This window comes from Quercus suber, unplaced genomic scaffold, assembly GCF_002906115.3.
Source record: "Quercus suber isolate HL8 unplaced genomic scaffold, Cork oak 2.0 scaffold_4, whole genome shotgun sequence".
NCBI lineage: Eukaryota > Viridiplantae > Streptophyta > Magnoliopsida > Fagales > Fagaceae > Quercus > Quercus suber.
The window spans coordinates 3,564,409-3,588,414 of record NW_027069470.1 but is presented as its reverse complement, the minus strand read 5'-3'; the positions used below and the strand labels follow the sequence as shown (position 1 = coordinate 3,588,414).

The window sequence follows — 24,006 nt, the reverse complement described above, 5'->3', positions numbered from 1 at the left end:
ATAAGAAAAGCTCTTGTGTCATATAAAGTGGCACAATATTGACTATAACTCGCCTGTATGATAACTAATGTTCGGTAAAAAGGTTATGTTGAATTAATGTGAGAACATCCTCCATGTGGCCAATATTGTGCTATGTGGCAAAAGAATTACTCAAAGAATAATTATCAGATATCACATGTGAACAATAGGTGGACCCCACATAAAACATAAGGTACCTTCCCCTCCCTGCAAAGTCACTCTCGGTTTTCCATAAAGTTTTTTTGCTGTTTGCCAAAGTTTTTTTTTTTTTTTTTTTGCAGTTTGCTTGATTGACGGGGTATTATTTGCACCGAAAAAAAGAAGATTAATATTATAATTGGATGGTAAAGGATTATTATTATGAATAGGCGTCATTAATTAAAATTAAAAAAAAAAAAATTAACGCATGTGGAATCCAACTCAACTTTTTTTTTATATTATTATATTATTATATTATTATTTTATTTTATTCTTTCTGCTAGTGCTGAACAAAGAACAATCCAGCCTCTTTGAGTTATATTACATTATTACTCAATTCTGTGATATCTTTAGACAGTATACAGTAGCACATCTGTAATCTGTCGAGGAGTAGTCTCCAGAGAAAGAGAAAGAGAAAGAGAAATGGCCGAGGCAGTTGTCTCCAGCGTTGTAGAAGCACTCATTTCAAACTTGACTTCTATCCAGCAGTTTAGAGGGTATATGAATGTGGAAGAGGAACTTGGGAGGCTTCAGCAGGCTGTTTCCAGAATCCAACCTCTACTTTTGGATGCAGAGGAGAGGTACAGTCAGAGCTATGAGGTCAAAATTTGGCTTGGAACGCTTAAAGATGCATTTGATGATGCTGCTGACTTAGTGGATGATTTCTCCACTGAGGCTCTGCGGCGAGAACTCATGAACCGGGGCAGAAGCTTAAACCAGGTACGTATCTTCTTATCCAAGCTTGCATATGGCTCAAAAAGGCTGCCTAAGTTTAAAGCAGTTAATAAGAGAGAATAGAGAAAATTGCATCCGAAGGTGACAGATTCCAGTTTAATAACCGGCGTCCTGAGATGAAGGAGAGAAGGAGACTCTATTTCTTCTTCTCGTCACGCGAGGTCGAGATTATTGGGAGAGAGAAGGAAAAGAGTGCAATTGTGGATGATCTAGTGAAAATGGGTAATATCAGTGGCAAAGCAAATGTCTCTGTGATTTCAATAGTTGGAGTGCAGGTGTAGGAAAGACTGCACTTGCTCAATTTGGATACCATCATGAGACTGTGAGAAAACATTTCGAGCTACGATTATGGGTGTGTGTCACTGAATCCTTTGATTTGAAAACGATTGTAGAAGAGATTGTGGAATCAGCAGACGGGAAGAGACTGGAAAATCTCGGGTTGAGTTCGTTGTTGGTACGCCTGCGATTAATGATTGATGGGAAGCGGTTTTTACTTGTACTGGATGATGTATGGAATGAAGATAATGAAAAATGGTCCAGCTTGAAAAAACTGTTAATGTGTGGCGCGAGGGAAGTAAGATTGTGACTACTACACGTAGTAAAGTGGTTGCAGACATTATGCGCACGGTTCCAATGTTTGTTTTAGAACCTCTGACGTACAATGATTCACTGGCTTTGTTTAAGAAGATGGCATTTGGAGACGGAGAAGAGCGAACGAGTCAAGCTCTTGAATCCATTGGGCAGGAGATTGTACAGAAATATGCTGGTGTTCCTCTTGCCATAAGGACTATAGGGAGTCTGTTATACTTCAAAATTTTGGAAGGGGATTGGTTGAAATTCCAGCAGGATGAGCTTCCAAAAATTATACAACAAGAAAATGATATTTCTGCAATACTTAAGTTGAGTTACGATCATCTTCCGTCACATTTGAAACAATGTTTTGCTTACTGTAGATTATTTCCTAAAGATTATGAAATTGATGTACAAAAACTGATTAAACTTTGGATGGGCAAGGGTTTCTCATTTCAAAAAAAAAGATCAATCTCTAGAAGATGTTGGTTATATGTATTTTATGGATCTATTCCAGAGGTCCTTTTTCCAAGAGGTAGAAAAAGATGAATGGGGCATTGTAAGAAGTTGCAAAATGCCAAAAATCTTGCATGATCATGCAATTTTAGTGGCAGGAGTTGTGAGCTGTGCGTCAAATCCAAATGGGGACAATATAAATGATAGAGTCCGTCATATGTCATTCGATTTTAATTTGGATTCATCACAGCAATTTGTGAGACGCTTGCTTAAAGCCAGGAGAATACAGACATTTCTATTGCCTAGTCAATCATGGCTTCCAAACGAAGAAAAGTTCAGCAAGTCCACTTGTAGAGCAATTTTTTCACGATTCAAGTGTTTACGTGTGTTGGATTTACATGATTCAGGGATCAAGGTGGTTCCAAGTAGCCTTTGTAAGTTGAAGCATTTAAGATATCTTGATCTCTCTAAGAATGGAATAAAAAAGCTTCCAAGTTCCATAACCAGCCTGCTGAATTTGCAAACATTGAAACTTTCGAATTGTGATGTGCTTAAAGAATTGCCAAAGGACATGAAAAATTTAGTCAGGCTTCGGCATCTTGAGATTGATGGCTGTGATAAATTGGCTCAAATGCCATGTGGACTGGGACAATTGACTTCTCTTCAGACATTATCTTTATTTGTATTAAGGAGTCAGTCTTTCTACAGACAGAGTGGCAAGCTAAGTGAACTGAAGAGGCTAAACAACTTGAGCAGAGGGCTTGAGATTTTACATCTAGAGCAGTTGTCAGATGCTTCAACAGAAACTAAGAATGCAAATTTGAAGGAGAAACTATGTCTTCGAGCCTTGACTCTAAGATGGTATCGGCAAGATGATGATGTTGTTGATGTGGAGAGTGACGAGAAGTCATTGGAAGGCCTCCAGCCACATCGAACTCTGAAAACGTTGTGGGTGATAGGCTATGGGGGTATGAAGTTTCCAAGTTGGCTATCTTCTATCATATATCTTGTTAAATTTACTCTCTGCAATTGTCTCAAGTTCCAGCATCTACCGCCATTAGATCAACTCATTTTTCTCAAGAGTCTTAAACTTCAAAGGTTGCATGCCCTGGAGTACGTAACAGACAGTGGTGGAAAAGACAAGTTCTCTTCTTCAGCGGTATCAATAACATTCTTCCCATCCTTAAAGGAACTTGTACTTTGGGATTGTCCCAATCTGAAGGGATGGTGGAGGGATGTTCCAGTTGGTGATGATAAGAGTGCTGCTGGAATAACACAAGCATCAATGACAGACCATCAACAACAGTATCTATTGCTGCCTTCATTTCCCTGTCTTTCAAAATTAGAAATCCAGTATTGTCCAATGCTGAATTCCATTCCCTTCTATCCACATCTTGATGAACAGCTGGTCCTGAGTAATGCCAAGCTGACACTTTTGCAACAGACAATGTGGTATATGGCAGCATCGCAAGGCCCAACAACTGTAGCTATGTCAGTTCATTCTTCTACTCTGCCCTCTTCCTCCTTGGGCCCTCTCTCCAAATTAAATTCTTTGACTTTAACTGGCATTAAGGAGCTAGAGTGTTTGCAAGATGAATGGCTGCAAAACCTCACTTCTCTTGAGCGTCTCACCATTTCAGGGTGCCCAAGACTAATGTTCTTATCACAAGGTATTCAGTATCTCACCTCCCTTAAGTTTATGGACATTAGGGACTGCGAGGAGCTTGATCTTTCCAGCGATGAAGGTGATGGCGAGCGATGGAAAGGACTGAGGAACCTCTGTTCCCTCACTATTTGGGGAATCCCAAAGTTGAAGACTCTCCCGAATGGGCTGCGATATGTTATGCCTCTTGAAAAGCTCCGGATCCTAAATTGTCCAAATTTAATAGCTCTTGAAGACTGGATCAGTAGTTTCACATCTCTTAATAGGCTTGTTATTTCTAAATGCCGCAAATTGGCTTTGCTGCCTCATGGAATGAGTAGCCTTAAGTCTTTACGTAGACTGGTGATTGATGATTGTCCCATGTTAATGCGAAGATGCCAGGGGGAAACTGGTGAGGATTTGCACAAGATTAAACACATCCCAGAAATTTCCGAAAGGCTGACTTCTCGGGACTTTGATTAATCTCTTGTTTCATGCTTCATTCAGCTTGTTTAGGTATGTAAAATTCCTTCCTAATCTCATAGGCATTCAATAATTGAAAATGTTGTTTTTATGATAGCACCCTGCTCCCTGTTTCATTTTTTATTTCTTCTTTCCTTGGAGGCTCTTGATATTTAAGCAAATTTCTCAGTTATTTTTAGCTCATATGCAGAACCAAAAGCTGCTGATAGAGAGTTGGGGTTCACGAGACATCTTTGGCGGATGGAATTAGAATAGCTGTAAGGAGCATTTGTTTCTCTATTTTAAAAAATCTGGTAGTATCCCAAACTGAAATGACCAGATGATGTATTTGGTTTTTTTTTTTTTTTTTTTTTTTTTTTTTTTTTTTTATTTATTAAATATATTTTATTTTATTTTATTTTTAATTAAAAAAAAAAATCCTTAAAACAGTGTACAAAATGGAACATGGTGGAGGATGAGGATCAAGATAGATTGAAGGTACAAGCCCCTTTATTTGTATTGGGTATCCATTTTTTAGTCCTTAATTGTATATAAGCTTCAGCATGCCATTATGTCTATGGGGCTATATAAATTCACAATAAGGTTTTCAGTAATGTCAGAATTAATTATCAAAACTTTTTTTTTTAAAATAGTATACAAGTCGCTAACCCGTGCAATGTACGGAAAACCTTATTTTTACTTTGAATTTGTTAAATTTTATTAGAAAGAAAAATATATTTACTAAACTATGTACTTGATATTTGGTCCATCGTTCCTCATTGCTTAATGTGGTGTCTTTGGAGTGAGAGAAATAGTAGATGTTTTGAAGATATTGAGAGATCTATTCCAGACCTCAAGCTATTCATTTTTAGAATTTTAGTGGATTGGTTGTTTGCTTTGCAAAAACAATCATTCCCTTCTTTTATTGATTTCCTAGACTCTTGCAATTTATGTATTTGATTTTTTGACTCCTTGTACACCCCTGTGTATTAGGGTGTTTTTTTTTATATCAATAAAACTTATTACTTATTAAAAAAAAAAAAAACTATGTACTCGATATTATATCATTCTGATAATAAATTTATTCTGATAATAAATTTATGCAGAGGATCAACATCAATAATTAGGAATTCACTTTATTTTTTTAATAGGTTTATATCTAGGAATTCACAGTTTCATCAATCTCAAGAGCCAATAACAATATGAAACATAAAAAAAATTATAGAAATTCATAGATATGTTCACCAAATGTACAGATTGCTTTTAAAATGGGGGAAAAACCCCATACTCATTACATGCATAGGTTAGAACATATATAAAAAAATAACTGAAGAAAATTCAAATTTCTTTCTGCCATTTTATCAAACACTTTTAATGGTAATGAGGTTGGACTCTCTTCACGCGTGTGAGGCCCTAAAGTGCCAGTTACTATAGTAGAGTCTGGGATGATTTTAAACGTCCCTCCTCGGATCATGGTAACATAAACCACCTACATTAGCTAAAGTCAAATATGAAATTCAACGCCAAATTGTAGACTTAACTTGTAAACTAAATGACTAATTCATTTGATAGGAGTACTTAGACTTTGAAATTATTATTAATTAATACTCAAGAATGTAAAAAGGGTCTATCTCCCTTGACACAATATTTTGCAAGCTAACTACTTGAATTTTGAAAATCATGGTTCTCCGTCTCCCACTCTCCTTCATCTCTAGATCAAATTTGATGTAAAATTCCACCTCCTTTATGGTGCCTTTGAACCAAAACAACACAATTGCTGAATGAATATTTGAAGGCACACTACAGACTACAGTATATAAAAGCTACCCTCTCTTTTTTTCTCTTTTTGAATCAATTAGTATGTAAAAAGCTACTCAAACATATCATTACCAGGGAATAGACATAGCATAAAATTGGGTCAAGAAGGTGAAATCAACCAAGCTTTCACTGTTATTGGCAATATCATGGATTACTTACCTTCACACTCACTCTGGGTGATCAGCGTTGTTCAGCTAATGCTAATATAGTTGCGTCAGCGACTCATCACCAGATAGTAGAATGGTCTTTTATTGGGAGCAACATTATGGGCAGGAAACATACAAAAGCTATGGTGGCTATTAACAAAATCGTATGGTAAGGACTATTAACAAAATCGTATGGTAAGGGCTGTGAGCTGTGGCTTCACTGGCTTGTGAGTAAGGTTCAATTTGCAAGGGCGGCCAAGTATTTAGGTTTTATGCTTGTGACCGTGTGGGTCTCAGGTTTTCAGTTTAGGGTTTTTCAGAAACAAAGTCATGGAATCATGCAGTCTGGTTTTCTAAGGTGAATCGTGTGGTTTTTACTCAGCAAATTAAATAATTTTAAAAATTAATATGAGGTGTAAAATTAAGGAGGCTCCAAAGCTGAGGTGGGATGCTCTAATGACGTCAACAAATAGTCAAAAGCTTCAGTTGTATAGGATAGTTTGATAATGTTGTTCTAGTAATATTATTTGTATTTTTAAAAAATACATGTAGATAAAAAAGTGTGTAAAAAATATTTATTATATTGTTTAAAAACTAAAAACTGTTGTTTAAATTATGATACCAAAAAGGTCCTAGTATTTATTATAGATAACTATTTATTATTATTATTATTATTTTTCTCGCGTTATGTTACTAAAAATAAGCCACTCTCAGACTGAGCGCTTCCTGTATTAACGGCATTAAAGGGCTACCCAACCCAATCAATCAATAAAAAAGACTACCCCACAAACTCCGGACCAACTGAGAGTCAATACTGTCTACCTCAGTTTCCTGTAAGCAGATGGCAGACCACATCGCAATTCCAGACCCCACAACAAAATTCTTCACCAATCTTTTCTGTGGGTTATTTAAACACCTCTTTATAGTTCACAGTTTAAACTAAATTTTGTTACTTCTCTAACACTCTTCACATGCTTGTGTTTCCTCTTTTATACTCAAAGATTTCCACAAATCTCCCTTCTCCATAAGAGCTTAAAGAATGGTGGTTTCGAGTTACTCCTCCAAAGAGTCAACATTCCACTTCAAACCTTTCTGGCCCATATATTATGTAAGTGAAACAGATGAATTTGATTAAAGAATTTGAATAGGAAAGTGATTATGCTTATTAAATTCCATTTTTTTATTATATAGAAATGTCACACTTGTTTGATACACACATGGCTTTTACTTAAACAAATTGCATTAAAGCGATAGCATAACTGTGTTAACCTAGAAGTTAAATGGCGTGAATTATTATCAAATTAAGATCATTTGTAATGATGTGGAGGTTCTTGGTTCATCTAATCCTTTTTCAGCAGATTATAGAAAACCTCTGGCTTTTTGTAGTCTGGCTTGCAGATGGCCTGCATTGAAATTAGCCCTTACATGTTAGTCATCAAATGACAAACACATTGTAGATAATGCTACATACGCAACAATTTAGTTTGACAAGTTATTATTGATACCCATTTGGGTCTGGGTCTACTACTGATATCATTTTTTTACTTACCGATAACAACTTGCCATCTTAGCAATTGTGAATTTTTTTGTGCCTCTAGATTTATTGTTAGTTATTGGGGTAGTGTTTGTTACACACACCCTGTTTCAAACAAATTGAAATTGTGACTTGAAGTCACAATATTAGTTTAAAATGTTTTAAACGGAAATCTTCATTTAATTTTAAAAAACAATTTATTTATCCTTATTTGTTAGGAGACTGGGGCAGCAAAGTTATGATACTGTTTCACTTTATCATGTTTTTCCTTCACAAAGAAAATCATTATCACGTATGCTATTATGGAAGTATGTCAAGGAAAATGTTGAGAAAAACACATAACAGAACGGTATCCGATTACTAAGAAGGTTTAGTAAAATACTAAGATGTGAATATTTTCAGCAATTGAGTGATTCAGTACTTCAAAAAAAAAAAAAATCAAGAGTTTCACAATTTACCTGCATTGCAGATGCTATGTGAATTAATGTTGGTTCGGACCATGGCTGCCCAATAAACTGAAGGCCAATTGGCAAACCCAATTTGTCATATCCAACCTATCAGGTGCAGTTTAGGTTAACAAAGAAGTATTAGTATTAGCATTCCATAAAAAAAGAGAGTAAAAGACAGGAAAGGATGATAAGATCATACTGGAACAGTCACTGCAGGCAATCCTAGAAAATTTCCTGCTATTGAATACCGAACTAGGGCAGCTGAAATAGCAGCAAACTTGTCAAGTTTCATTTCACTATTTTGTCCTTTGCTGAAACAGAAATTTTAGAAACTAATTTATTAGGCGTTTCAAACCTCCATTTATGTAGTCCAGTTCACCAGTTTCTGAAGCATCATCCTGTATTGGGTATGCGGTTACACTGTCGCATAGATCATGGAGAGTAATCATTAGATATTAGTATTACTGAAGGAACAGTGAGGAAAAGTAAGCTATAAAGTGGTTTTTTTTTTCTTTGAAATATCATTTCAGTCATGTTTCCTAAAATGGAAAAATTTTAGCTCAGAATGAATTAACTTGTTGCTTAAAATTTATTAGAGCAGCAAAAGATACCCTGTTGTTGGTGAAACAATGACATCTGCCTCAGCAAATATTTTCATATGAAACTGCATCTGGCGGTTCCTGTGGATATTTAAACAAAAAAGTGTCATAATGGGAATATAGTAGAACCAAACATCCAAATGCTTAGTTGTAATCATTTGTATGCATGCCCACAAAGTGCAAATAATGCACTAAAATATTTTAAAGCACTCTTGGTTAGGTACATTTCTAATCCATTCTTCTACTTTCTAGATTTTTTTTTTTTTTTTGAGAAACTTCTGCTTTCTAGAATGGTAGACAACAATGCTGATGAAATGTGTATAGTGAAGAAGTTTTTTGAAAACTATAATGGAAAAGGGGCAATTGAAATATATTGGAAACATGATCTAATTTAAAAAGGAAGAAAAATAAAAACAGCACTACCTAGCAAGCTGGGATACTAAAAGATGTTAATCTACCCTCAAATTACATGGCAGATATATACAAAATCATTTGAATGTGTAGAATTTGTCTTAAAAAAAAGGAGTCAGAACCACAATCTAAAAACTTTCATAGCAAACATCAACTGCCAATTAAAACAGCTGATAAATATTCAACGCGATCTGAAACATATAGGCATTTTTCTAAACTATGTGTCAGACTTACAATCTGCAATTCTCTTAACCACTCTTTAAACTTGAGTTACCTTTGAAACTTTGATATATATATATATATATATATTTTTTTTTACTTAAGTTTTCAAAACTTCCAACTTTTTTTTATTAAGGTAAAACTGTGGAAACTTCAAAGTTGAACCATCCAGCCTGCAGAGCTGTCTGATTGTAAATATGCTTCTTTTGGGGGTCGATTGATGTTACTCAAGAGTATATTATCTAGCCTTCCTACCTATTTTCTATCTCTATTTACCATTCCTACTTATGTGGCTAATAAGATTGAAAAGTTGCAAAGGGACTTTCTATGGGGTGATGGCAAGAATCATTTGGTAGGATGGGATAAAGTTTGTGCGCCTATAGCTAATGGTGGTTTGGGGATAAGGAAAATTTCTACTTTCAATAAGGCCTTATTGGGGAAATGGTTGTGGCGGTTTAGGAAGGAAGAGGGTCGGTTATGGAGGAGGGTGGTAGCGTCAAAATATGGGGAAGAATGGGGGGGATGGACCTCAAAGCTAGGTAGGGGAGTTCATGGGTGTGGTTTGTGGAGAGGTATTCGCATGTGATGGGAGGATTTTAGCAAGTATTGTCAGTTGGTTGTTGGGTTGGGAAATAGAGTGAGATTTTGGCAGGATGGGTGGTATGGGGATCAACCTTTCCAAGTGGCTTTCCCAAGGCTGTATGGAATTGCCATTGATAAGGAGGCATCTATAGAAGCTTCTTTGTCAAGGCAAGGGGTGGAGGATAGAAGAATTTGGGATGTTCGTTTTACTCGAGATTTTAATGATTGGGAGATGAAGGACTGCATTTTCTTCATATATTAGGAGCTAATACTCCTCCTATGGATGTTAGAGACCGGATGAGATGGAAGTTGAAGCCTAATGGGGAGTTTGACATCCGGTCGTATTATAACAAATTGCGGGATTCTCCCTCAATTGTCTTTCCTTGGAAAGGCATATGGAGAGTAAAGGCTCCTAGGCGAGTTTCTTTTTTTGTTTGGTGTGTAGCTTGGAATAAGATCCTAACAAGTGATAACTTGCGAAGATTGAGGGATTTGGATTTTGTAGACTAGTGCATTATGTGCTGGTATTGTGGAGAGACGGTAGACCACTTACTCCTTCATTATGAGATGGCTTATCGGTTGTGGAGCTTTGTCTTGATAACTTTTGGTTTGTTTTGGGTTATGCCTAGATCGATTCTAGATTTGCTTTTTGGCTGGGGAAATTGGTTGGGAAAGCATTCGTATCAGATTTGGAACCTAATTCCATTGTGCATCCTATGGTGTATTTGGAAGGAATGGAATTGGAGGATTTTTGAGGATTTGGATAGTTCAGGTGTTCAGATGATTGTCTCTTTTAGTGGGACTCTTTTTTATTGGTCTCGGGGTTGGGGACTCACGACTTGTGATTCTCTCCTCTCTTTTCTTAGCTCTCTTTCTCTTCTGTAATTAATCTGTTTTGGTTTTCTTTTTTGTTTTTTTGTTTTCTTCTCCTTGTATTTTCTAGGTTCGCTCTATGTTTTTCATGCGTAGAGTAGCCTTTCGTTTATATAACATTCTTACTTATCAAAAAAATAAAAATAAAAGAGCTTTCCTGTTAGCTGCATTGCTTAGACAAGAAACTAATAGGCCCAGGCAAGCCTGATAAGAACTGGGAAATTAATTCTTTACTATCAGTTATGAGGGTTATGTGTTTGATCCTAGTTTTTCATTTATTTCCCATATCATAAAGCTTCTTAATTAGAAATGAGTCAATCAGAGCAGCCAAAGTCCAGTTATAACATAGAAGCCTGAAGATCATGACAATCTGGGTTCAGGATCTTGGCAAATAGTAAAAATTGGAACCCTGATCCACTCATGCCTAATGTACATAGTATGCCTTTTACTGTGCACTTGGAAAGCTTTGGCAGTTGCTTTCCTGCAAAAGCTTTCCAGAACTTATATAATTTCTACAAAAAAAATGAAAAACCTTGACAATATTTTTTTTTGATAGGTAATAGATATTTTCATTGAAAAAATTACAACATGTTCACGATGATGAACAGAGTACTAGGAAAAAATACAAACAATTCAAACAGAAACAAAAACGGATTGCATGAAATCAAAAACAGAAATACATTGTGTAAAACCCCAAATATGAGACCACCCAAACTAAGTCCTGACTAGCAAAGACTTCAAAAAAACAGCAGATTTCTGAACATCCTCAAAAATGCGGGTATTACGTTCCTTCCAAATCAACCACATCAAAGCAGACACAAGACAGAAGATGTTGCTGATGTATTAAACCAGATAGCTTCATTATTAGAAAAATGTTGAATGCAGAGATAATGATTTGTAATTAAGAAAAGTTTAGCAGTCCAGAAAAAAGCAGTAATTAATGATCAGGAAGGCTCAGTTGAGTATATCATGAATTCTTCACCTGAATTCTGTGTTTGGCTTTGTGCTTCTAAGTTTTAGGATATCGAAATATTGCAGCATTAAGTATTTTATAGCTGATCAAGTCTTTATGATTACTATTGTTTCCAACCTTTGGTACCTTTTCCTATCACTTTAAATTAATAAAGATAGGTAAAAAACATCACCTAATTTTCTGCGCCTTTATATACTCCTTGCTACTGAAAGAACCATACACGCTAAGCGCTACCCTTGCATCCCATCCTATTTCTTCAGGCTTCCTGTAATGCATTCTTAATGTAAGCATTTTGATTTCTTACTCTTTAGTCTTTAAAAGATAACAGTGAAGAAAATGCAGTGCTGGAAGTCAATGTACAGCTTTTCCAAATGAGAACTAAGTGCAGTGCTACACTCAGATCCAATTGTTGAATAATGTGCCAGACGCATCACTTCTATCTCCGGTATAGTCACCTCTACAATCTTACAGACAAGAAGAATTTTGCAGGTTAGCAAGGAATGGCTATTGTATTTATCAACTATTTTTTATTTACTATAGTCTTCATGATATGGACAGAATTTTAATTATCTTGCACTACTATCAACAACTCTTTCTGAGAAAGTAGGTTATGCTATTTCTTTGTATTCAGAGGCAATTATTTCAGTACCAAGATATAAGTAGTTTTGATATAAGAAAGGGAGCATGTAATTGCAAATACCTTCCAACTGTAGTGCTCCTGAAGCTTGTCTAAAGCTTTAGAACAGCATGTTCTTATATCATCGCTACAATCATTAAACCACTAATTGACCCAAATAGTGGTTTAATGTAAGATTAAGGATATCAGAAGATAACTTGATGAATAAAGTTTTTTTTTTTTATTGAAATAAAATATTGTTGATCAAAGTATTATCAAGTTGAGAAAGAGGTTACTAACCTCTGCATACTTTGCCATTTTGACATCAGAGATAGATTTAGTTGGGTTGAGCAATGGAAAGTACAATTTGGGCTGGAAGATTATCCAAAAAGAAGGTGGTCTGAAATTAGAATAGTTTATTGAACTATTCATAATTTAACAATTTGAAAATGACATTGAAAGAACATTATGGATAAAACCTATGCAAAGCTTATATTGTAAACATGGCAAACAAAGAATAATGCTGGTCCATCAGTTTGGCCAACTATACCAAACTGTACTGCACTTGTTCCTATGCTCCTCCATCTTTAGTACTAACAAATTTAAGAAAGAAAAAAAGCCGTAGCATTTTCCCAAATATCTGGAAAAATGTAAGCTCAAACAAAAATCTTTTAAAAGTCCTGATTTTCATCTCTTACTAATTAGAGGAGAAAGAATTTTAAGAAAGTTTCTATTTTTATAGAAAGAAAGCATGATTAGGTAGAACAATAATTATAATTCAAAACCATGGTAGATACTTTTTCAAACAATTGCAAAAAGTTCTTACTCTGGTGGGTTGATCTGGTGGAAGTTGTCCATTCATAGCTGCATAACTGTATATTAAATTGGTAGAAGCTATATTATCAAACTCATAAAAGGAATCAACAGAAAAAATGAAAAGCCACAGTAAAAAAAGAACAAATAGGAAAGATCACTGACACAATAAATGCATCCTCAATTGTGCCTGCTAAGATTCCAACCATCCCCACTGTCCAGTTAAAAGGAAGAACACTAAAAAACACGGAGTTATTTTTAAAATGGTCAAATACCTTCCAACTTATATAGATCACTAGTAAAAAAAATCATTATTCACCCATTATGAGGTATACGCCCAAAAGTTGGTTTCAAACCAATGACACCACAAAGAGCTGCTGGCATCCGCACAGATCCTATACATAGATATAGATAAAACATTCAGTTTGTAATACATACGTAATGTATAGTGCACATCTGCATGATGCAGAATTCGTCGGCATGAACTTTAATCTATCTTGGAAACATCTCCTTCCCCATGTAAGAATAGGATGGAAGGTGAGGTCATGGGTTCAGGGTTCACTAGTGCATGTGTAATTTATCAATTTGAAAAAGGAAAAAGAACCTTAATCAAATGTTAAGGAATATAAACTGTTATAAGGTGAAGTAAATTTGGTATATTATATTAGTGGTTGAGTTGACCATGTTGAGTTTTCACAGTAAGCTAGAAGTTTTGCCTATGCTTGATGGCTTCAAGAGATCATACTTCAGTTTTTAGTGCTGGAAACATCTACCTTAGACAATTCTCAAGCATGAAGTTATTTCCGTTTTAATTAGAAACTATGCTTTATGGTGGACTCCAAAAAAAAAAAAAATTAAAGTCATGTACATTTATGTTGGAAGAGTCAGAATATGCCCCTACTGGAAAATAGGTGGTGTTGAGTCTGTTGACTAAAGATTTGAACTTTTCCATGGTCAAAAGGGCCAGAAAATCCTCATTGCCAAAGGACAGAAGCGTCTTTCCTCATATCCTTTATGTTTCTTGGTTTTTGACCATAAAAGTTTAAAGAAAGAAAAGAAAACTAACCAGATATGCTTCATTTAAAAGAAAGTTTAAAGAGACAACTTTTCTTAGTTCTTTACTGACTCTTGGTGTAATTCATAGCAGCCTAATTAAAAATTTTCCAATATTAATGGTTGCTAATATTGTAATTTTGGTGGATTTTGTAGATCTGGAAGGATAATTTGTTTTTGTCACTATGAGGTTTAAAATCCCCTCATAATTTTTTGGAAAATTCTTTCTAGCTGGCCCAAAGTGGGTGATACTCAAATCTTTTTGGCTTTCTCTAAGCAAAATAATTGGATATCTTAGCACTACTTGATTGGAGATATTTGGTAGGATTTGGTCTTTGGTGACCAGACTTAAGGAATCAAGACTATCCTTATTCTTCTGTGTTTTCTATATTTGTTTTCCTTAGTATGGTATTTTAGTGATTGATGATTACTTAATGGGTCCAACCAGTGTGAAATTTACTGCTTCATTTAGGACAATTATTTCTCTAAGCAGAAAAGACACCTCTGTAGTAAAAGATCCTCATTAACCGGAATCTTGCTGCTTAGTTTGTGTTACTATAGAACATCTCATCCTTGTAGCAAACAAGATATTTAGAAATTATCTGTGTGGATCTAGGTTCTGCTATATTAATTCCTTAAAAATAAACATGATATGGATCCCACACAGACGAGAACAGCAAATGCAGATCTAGTAAATAAATCATCAGTACCACCGTACCACTACAATGTTGATCTCAAGTATAATTCTACAAGAAAAATAGAGCACAATAAAGCAAATATGATAAAAATAAGTTTTTCTGCATAGAGTAATTTGGTGTTTTCTTATTATATTATTATTTTTAAATAAGTTACCTCCCCCATCAACACCAAGGGCAACAGGGCACAATCCTGCAGCCACCACTGCAGCAGATCCACTAGAAGAACCTCCAGCAATCTTGCTAATGTCATATGGATTTCTAGTAGCCCTACACAAGTCATTAATAGACGAAGGAATATCATCAAGGGATATAAATGAAAAAAATGTTAAATCATGATATGAAAAAGGCACAGAGAATATGATTGGCTTGGCTCCATATATACTGAATAAACAAGGAATTATGGAGTTTTGGGAAAATAAAGCACCAGAACAGGGTGGTCTTACCCATAGTGAGGATTTATCCCACTTGTTCCGGCCCCAATTTCATGCATGTTGGTCTTCCCAACAAGTATGGCACCACATAATCTGAGGCACTTAACACAGCTTGCATCACCTGTACAAGGTCTTACTTTGTGCAGCCACTTTGTTCCTCCTAGAAGAACCAACTTTTGGTTTAGGCAAATATTCTATGAGAATAAATAAATTTTCTGTTTAAGAAAATTTGGATTAGTTTGACAAACATATCTAGTCTCTCATATCCAGAAAACATATACATAGTGAATTGAATACCAAAGCATGTTGAATTACCTGTAGTAGGATATGGAGAACAATCTATTTCATCCTTGATAGCAATTGGGATTCCATCTAGGATGGATATTGGGTTTCCTGGAGGGGATCATATAGAGAATGAGATGGATGTGTGTTGCTTTTTTTTTTCTTCAATTCATTGAATCGGGGAGCTATATTAGAACTACATCTAAATGCTGAAGCATAATAACTGAATTGACAGCAGCATTACACTGTTTGAATACTGTCTCAGTAATGGGTGCTATGCATAGCTAATGTTGGTGTAATGTCTCAGCAATAAGTGTTAAGCATATCAAATAATGGTATATTCATTAGAAAGACTCATGGTTTGTTTCTTATGTTACAGACAGGTACCTTGTTCATACCGAAGAGTTGATTTATCCGCTTGCCTTAAAATATCTTCAGCATTATAGTCTATAAAAAATGACATCCGTGATGGAGGATTAGAAGATTCATTCACAGCAGCTATAAATCGCTCTGCAACCTGTTCCAAGGGGAAAGTCAAGGCCTGTGAGTATGGTACAACATGTCATCATTTCCCTAATATTTCTCTTTCAAAATCTTTGGGTGAGTGCCAAATATTTGCTCATAGGAAACTCACAATAGCTACAACAAGCACACAAACATAAGGCATAAGAAATTCATAAAAGCATTTCAAAATACTTTTCAAGATTTCAATTAAGTTTGAAAGACAATTGTGTAAATTACAATTTAATGAGTACATATGTAAATAGGAAAACAACAATATACCATAAACAAAGTAGCTAAAGTTGGCATACCATCCGAGGAGTTATTTCTTTCAAATTATAGGCTCTTGAATAGTCCAGTATTGTCCAATGTCGAAAAGAAGATTGTAAACCACGTAAACTCTTTTCTGAAGAATTAGGCAAACAATCCATTGCCTGTTGAACTTGTTCAGGTGGAGATAATTTAGAATCTATGCATTTGACTTCTTGTTCTTTAAGATCTGCAATCATAAACTGATATTAGCAGCATGATCCTACTCTCTAGAGAAAAATTCATTTTCAGCCATTGACATACATAGAAATCTTCAGATATTTGAACATTTACATAGAGTAGTGTTTTAACACCATTTAACCCCTGCAAATTCCTACTAGTCCTTCGTTTTAATAAACTATTTTATTCACTAAAAAAAATTTGTTGGTTAGTTTCAGTCGCGATTTGTGGAACATTGCTTTTTATTTGAAAACCTGTCCTTGTCTGTAAAAGAGCTGAAATGCAATGAAAGTTAAGGATAAAAACATGACCTTCGAAAGGATGTAAGGGAACATAGAGAGGTGACTCCTCTAGCTGTGCATTTGTTACGAGCTGCACAAGTTCAAAGACATTTTTTAAGAATTTCATAACAAATTTTTTGCATGCAACAATTGGTTCAATGTAGATAGTAACATTTGCAGAGAGACGAAAATTGATGCGTACTACCAATCTTATTTTAAATTCTATGGCATTGGTGTACAATGTGCATGGTATTCAATTTTTTTTTTTTATGGCAATTACTATGTTACTGTGACAAATGACTACTTGTTATGAAGGGAAAAAAGAATAGGTTCCTTAGACATGAAATAGTCGTGAACTTAATTCTTTTTGGATATCTCAAATTTACTGATGGTATGTTCAATAATACAGGAACTACGCAAGTAAATAAGTAATTAGTTATTTTAATTTCTAAGAGGTATCTAGAAAGAAATTACATGTTTGGAACTATAGAGATATAAAGGAAAAATAATTTAGAATATGTTGTCTGATATTCTCATGAATAAACGTATGGCTCTATATAAGACATTTAGAGTGCATTTAGATATGATGATTGATTATTGATGATGAAAAATGGAGTTAAGGTTATCCATTTCCTTAATGCTAATATGTACCTCTGCCAAGCTCAACCAATTCTAGGTGTTTTTAATGGTAACGTTTATTAATGTCCTAATCTCCTCTTTCCCATCTATCAATTTTTTAATTTTTATTTATTTGAAAAAAAAAAAAATAATTTCAGCTTTTGATATCGACATGGACCAAGGATACTGTTTGAAATAAGGTCTAGAAAATTATCATTATATATAAATAATAATAAAAAAAAAGTCTAGAAAATCATCATTCCTAAAGAAAGTATTGAAAAAGAAATGGCCCCGTTGCTAAAGGCAGCCAGCCGCTAGGTTAGCCACGAATCTTAATTATGGGATGTTGTATCGATGGCAAAGTTAAGTAGCAACCCACGTGGTATTTAAAGCTCATTTAGGCTTTGTTTGTTGCTTTTTTTTTTTTTTTTTTTAACCCACGTGGTATTTAAAGCTCATTTAGGCTTTGTTTGTTGCTTTTTTTTTTTTTTTTTTGGGTATAAATTTGAGAAAGATATCATGTTGGAGATGACGAGTGTTACCATGTTGTAAATCCGTATGTTAAGTGGATGATTGACTTAGTTGCTTCCCACCATATTATTCTTGTTAAGGATTTGTATTTGGAGACTATGATACTTTTTTTTTTTGGTGACTGCGGAAGCTCTAATACGAATATGTTATCACGAAAGTAACTTTGGAAGCACTGTCATACAAGATTGATTGTAAAACTGTTATGGGCTTAAGAAAGATATTATAAACTAATAATAAGAAAAGAGAAAAATAGACATAACCAAACACAAGAGAAGAACACCAATGATTTACGTGATTCAACTTTAGACTTTCATCCATGGGTGGCATAAGATGAATTCACTCCATCAAAGAGAGACTAGAAATATTTACACACTAAAGTATTAGGAATTTAAACTATTTTCTAGAATCTAAAAATAGAGAAAAATTGTGCAAAGAAACAATCATATTACACAAAGATTTATGTGATTCGGCAATGCGCTTATGACTATGGAGTTGCAGTGATTTCACTATGTTAGGGAAAATACAAAGGTGGCTACGATATAGTTTTTCAATAAATCAAACCTTAATTTTGAATCAACAAATATATATTCCAAAAACAAGTCAAAAATGGTCCAACAAATTTTCTTGGGGGTACTGCTCGGAATTTGGCCTAAGCCTCCACTCCGTGGACTCTACCTTAGAAAATCCCCTATTTAAAATTATAATGCTTCCAAGTCGGGTTAGGTCACGAATCGGATTGAACACAAAACTAAACTCCACATAGTCCAACATAAAGAATATTCATAAATAACAAAATCCCTCTAAACCCTCATTTGGGAAGAGGGAATGAAAAAGAAATCCCCTATTTAAAATTATAATGCTTCCAAGTCAGGTTATGTCATGAATTGGATCAAACACAAAACCAGACTTCACATAGTCCAACATAAAGAATTTTCATAAATAACAAAATCTCTCTAAGCCCTCGTTTGGGAAGAGGGAATGAAATGGAAAGGAAATCCCCTATTTAAAATTATAATGCTCGGAACTTGGCCCAAACCTCCACTCGATGGACTCAACCTTGGAAAATCCCCTATTTTAAATTATAATGCTTACAAGTTGGGTTAGGTCACGAATTGGATCAAACACAAAACCAGACTCCACATAGTCCAACCTAGAGAATTTTCATAAATAACAAAATCTCTCTAAGCTCTCGTTTGGGAAGAGGGAATGGAATGTAATGGAAATGAATGAAAAAAATAATTTTAGAATATTTTATTCTTCCTTTGTTTGGGAGTTTTAATGGAGAGAATTGAAAGTCTATTCCCTTGTTTGGGAGTTTAAGTGAGAGGAAATGGAATGGATAAGAGACAACATTCATTTCTCTCTATTTTCTTAAAAACTCAAATTTTCATTCTCCCCGAAATTGGGAGGAATGGGAGGGAATGAAATTAGATTTAATGAATTTTTTTTACTAAAACTCCAAAAATACCCTTATATATTCAACCATTTATTTTAAAATAGGGGTCTAATAATAATATTGTCATAAAATGATTCCATTCCATTCCCTCTATGTTACTCTTAAACAAGATTACTTACATTCCATTCGTTTTCATTCCTTTCCATTATTTTATTTTAAAACATCTAATCAAGGTTACTTAATTCCATTTCTTTCCCTTGCTTAAACACATTTCATTCCATTTCATTCCCTTATGATTATTCCATTCCATTTCTTTATGACAATTCAAAATCTCTCTTCATGTGGGAATACCCTTATACACCAAATCCTTAATAATATTGTCTAGTTATAGGATTTCAACACATATTCCTTGGTTGAAAAGGAATACCAATTTACTTTTATAGCAAGTAATATAATTTCTTCCACTTCAAGTGAAAAACAAAAAAAAAAAAAAAAACACTAAACCAAGTCAAATTAGAAATATCAGAAATTTTTTAACGAATATCTACTTTTACTCAAATTGCACCAAATAATCTTCCTTCTTTTGTTAAGAGTTCCACCTCAATTTAAAAAGTTATGTGATAATTATGCTGACATCAAAGGAGTTGGTGATATTTGTGTGAAGAGTAATATGGGATGCACTTTAGCGCCTAAGGATGTCCAACAGGTTAAACATATGCACTCAAATATGATCTCAATGCATGCTCAAGATCAATCATGATATGGTAGCTATTTCGGCGATGAAAAATAGAAACTCACTAAATGGTCAATAGTGTTTGATAGAAAAAAGATATGTTAAACACTTTATATGACACAAGTAAAGTTATGCAAAGGGTGTAGTAAATGTAACTCGAGATAATTTTTTGCTTAACTTGTGGCATACGCAGATGACTTACATGAGCGAATAGTGATTGCACATTTTGATAAAAAAAAGTCTCTCATTCCCTTTGCCAAAAGTATGTTACTAAATCCCTATGATTATTATTTTTATTTAGCAAACATCATAAAGTTTCATTTCATAAATCCTTTGGTAGAAAAACTCAATGGGTTAGATTTAGTTTATTTCAATGTATGTGGTTCCATTGAGCTTTACTCAGGTGGCTATAGATATTTTGTTGATGATGCATGATTCATGAAAGGTGTAGTTGACAAAAGACCAAGATTTTCAACAGTTTGAGAAATTTTATGACATGGTAGAAAGAGATACATGAAAGACTTGAATTGTCTTTTTATTGATATCGGATAAGAAAACACATTAAATAATAAGTTTGAAAATTACTGCTTAAAAGTTAAATCACAACATTAGACATGACAAGAAAATTCCTCATACCCCACAACACACAGCACAATGGTTTGGCAGGGAGGATAAATTTACACGTACTATTGTGAAAAAATGTCAAATATATGTTGAGAATGACTAATGCCTGAACCATTTTGGACTTAAACTGTTTGAACGGCATAGAAAGAGGAATGAATTTCTTTAAAAAAGATCTTTAGTTTTTATTTTAATTAAAAAAAAAAAGCGCAAAACTGAGTCATTTTAAAGGGGTTTAAAGCAAATTGTTAACAGAATGGACAGCAAATGGAAGGATCATCGTTGACAACATATAAAATTTTAGAGATTAAAATGACAAAAAGAAATAAGCCAAAAAAAAAAAAAAATCATCAAACTTAAATATGTATTTTTGTCAATCTTTTTAACCCTCATAAATAGTAAGCGGTTGTGTGCAATTTTTTTATTTTTTATTTCTAAAACTGATATCATAACTTGAATTCATTAGTTTAAAACGTTCTAACTTTTAAGTTGATTTTTTTTTACCAAGTTTGTGCGTAACTGCTCTCAAAGTAAATGAATGGAAGCAGTGGGTTATTTATGTAAGCTCGAATGGTGTGCTTAAAAACCCTACCATGACCATGACAAAAGCAGTTCTGGGGATAACAAAATAGTCTCCATATAGTGAGTTCAGTGGATGTGGAACAATTATTAATTTAATTTGACCACTGTTGTATTTGAGAAATTAAGATAAGCATCTTCTTTAAAAGAAAGGACCCTACCATCCAATGCCATGACAAGCATTGTCGATTGAATGTGAGCTGTGAAAATGATGTATGTTCTAATTCTACTGGTTCGTTGTGTTATAGGTAAAGGCACTCAAAACTCTCAAATTAATGAGTTAGTGGACCACTTCATCTGTTCATTATGTACTTCACCGTGATGAGAGAAAGTATTGATTTCTGTTAAGGGAAACCCCATTCTCATATAGATGTTAGTTAAAGAACAACCTTGCTAGCTTGAAGTGAATTCCTCAACTAGAGCCTAAATACCATTATATTAGCATGTGGTTAATCATAAAAATTAATTATTACATGAGAGTATGAGACAACATGGTCAACAGTGACATACAGAGGAAATTTATTTGATAATTTAATCAATTGTTAAAGATGCAGCAAAGTGTATGTTTGGTAGAAAATTCATATGTTGGTTTCACATACATAGGAAGATAGAAGGGTCTCCCTTGAAACTAAAAAGGAAGAAACCTCTAGTGTGAGAAACCAGTCAGGCCAATGGTTGACAAAAACTAAGAGCTTTTAGATAAACATATAGAAAAGTTAAGACAATACCTCAAAAATGAAACTCGAGACCAAGAGTGTGTACCTTGTGAATTAGATTGTTTTTCTTCAACATGTACACCAATATTGTCCCAAAGATTCGTGACTCCAGAAACCAGGTGAAAATTTTGACCAGAAGTCCAGCCATTCTAGGAGCTATGCAGCAAATGAAAGTTCACTAGTTATGTATGTTCAGCGTTCACCAAGTATTCAAAAATAAATTTGAAAGAAAATATATATATATTTTTTTTTTGGGGTTCAATCCATCATCCTATTATTCTTTCAGTTACAAAATTACAATACAAAGGCAATTTTTTATGCCTTCACTTACATGTATATTGGTTTAAAAGTTAAAATATGTTTGGTGCAATCGGTTTCAAATTTCAATTTCAAAGTACCATGAAATTCAGGACCAAAAGTTCTACCACAAATAAATAAATAAAAAAAAAACTGAAATTTAATTCAGATATGCAGGCCCAAAAAAAGTTCTATTTTTCAAGATGCATCAACATGATGTATAATTCTAATTCACAAAATGGATTTTTGGTGAATTAGAATAGAAAACCAAATGAAACTCAAAACTAATCCTATGACACCAAATTATATAAAGAATCCCAACTAATGGTGACAATTCTTTGACAGAAGAAGAAACATGCATGGAGAGTATAAAAAAGATGGTGAACCAAGAGTTAGGACCCAAGATTGAACCTTTAACATTGGCACGGAGATAGACATGATCGCTCTTAGGACCAAGATCAACCTCCTCCACTGGCTTGTAAACCACCCCTTGATCCTTGAACAACCCCATGAAGGCAAAAATAATATTATCTTTCAAGCTTACTTGAATACAAAATAAAACAAATGAAGTGAACAAGAAGACGATGACACAACCTATAGATTCCTATATATAGATTAAGATTTTAGGAAGAATGACTTGGCGGTGGATGCAATGCAAAGGAAAGTCTTTTTAACTTATCCAACAAAAAAAGACAATAACTTGAAAGCTTGTTATGATAGACAAAGTGTGTGGTATGACAATATGAGCAATTGAAAGTGAAAGATAAGAGCTAGCATGTGAGTGAGAGAGAGTGAGTCTTTGAAGTAGTTGGAGAAAATCAAAGACAGAGGATTTGGTTTCACTTTAAACTTCCAAGTCTTAACGGCTTTTTTAGTTTTATTTTATTTATTTATTGATAAAACAGAGGATTTATTTTAATTTTATTATTATTATTATTATTATACAATTAGAAAATAGGAGATTCGAACTCTGAGCGTTTCGTTTTGAAACATCAAGAATTGCTTGTTGAATTACAAAGTTTTTGGATTAGAAGTTTTAACTTTCAAGTTTAAGAAACAATTAAATCAAGTCATCAATACCAATCAAAATAATTCAAATTTACATTAAGGGTAAAACTTACAACAATTATTTAGATATTATATTAGGTTTTCGAACTAAATTCCATCATGTGGTTGCATTGGCTAACACGACCCAAATATAGAATGAGTTCGCTTAACAGGTGCCCTTAGGTTATTTGTTAATTAACCATTTTAGAAAAATTTTGATACTCACTTTCATGGGATATAAAAAGGTTGAATAAAAAAGTCCTTTTTTTTCTTAGGAAATTTTTAAAAATATTTCTTAAATCAATACTTTTAAGGTATTCATTAACTTTTCCAATATAATATTATCAATTACAAAGACAATAATATTCAACTATATGATTTCTTGGACCATGCAAAAACATCAATTCTTAAATTGAATCTAAGCAACTGTACTTAATTTTCTGTCTTTCCACTAAGGACCTTTGGAGTAAGGGTATGGCAACTCTTCCCCTATAGAAAGGTATGGTTAAGTGAGATTCTCGAGTGTGTGTACAAGGTAAATTATTGGGTAAAAAAACCAAGTTGAATGGTGGTAGGTTGTGTATTGATTTACTTATTGAAGACGCAATCAAGAGGGTGA

General features: G+C 34.0%; 2 protein-coding genes across 4 annotated transcripts; one reads left to right on the top strand and one right to left on the bottom strand.

Annotated features, from left to right (window-relative positions):
• Positions 1–1,101: 1,101 nt before the first annotated feature.
• On the top strand, positions 1,102–4,695 carry LOC112019036 (putative disease resistance protein RGA4). 3 transcript variants are annotated; one of them, XR_002883646.2, is made up of 3 exons: positions 1,102–4,135; positions 4,293–4,359; positions 4,532–4,695. XR_002883646.2 is itself a non-coding variant. In XM_024051572.2 (2 exons), the coding sequence occupies exon 1, from the start codon at positions 2,015–2,017 to the stop codon at positions 4,100–4,102; it is 2,088 nt and encodes a 695-aa protein (XP_023907340.2). In that variant the 5' UTR covers positions 1,102–2,014; the 3' UTR covers positions 4,103–4,135; positions 4,293–4,471. The 3 variants fall into 3 exon arrangements, 1 of the variants encoding a protein (XP_023907340.2); XR_010628165.1 differs by having other exon boundaries at positions 4,293–4,395; XM_024051572.2 differs by lacking the exon at positions 4,532–4,695 and having other exon boundaries at positions 4,293–4,471.
• A 2,506-nt stretch (positions 4,696–7,201) lies between these two features.
• Positions 7,202–22,980, bottom strand: LOC112019026 (fatty acid amide hydrolase). The gene is made up of 20 exons (XM_024051563.2): positions 22,752–22,980; positions 22,090–22,199; positions 16,880–16,940; positions 16,391–16,578; positions 15,966–16,095; positions 15,612–15,689; positions 15,309–15,456; positions 15,020–15,132; positions 13,434–13,509; positions 13,280–13,351; positions 13,128–13,173; positions 12,602–12,673; positions 12,386–12,466; positions 12,046–12,149; positions 11,858–11,950; positions 8,640–8,708; positions 8,384–8,448; positions 8,228–8,289; positions 8,038–8,133; positions 7,202–7,448 (listed from the first exon to the last, which is right to left on the bottom strand). Exons 1-20 carry the CDS (start codon positions 22,849–22,851, stop codon positions 7,386–7,388), a joined length of 1,827 nt encoding a protein of 608 aa, XP_023907331.2. The 5' UTR covers positions 22,852–22,980; the 3' UTR covers positions 7,202–7,385.
• Positions 22,981–24,006: the final 1,026 nt, after the last annotated feature.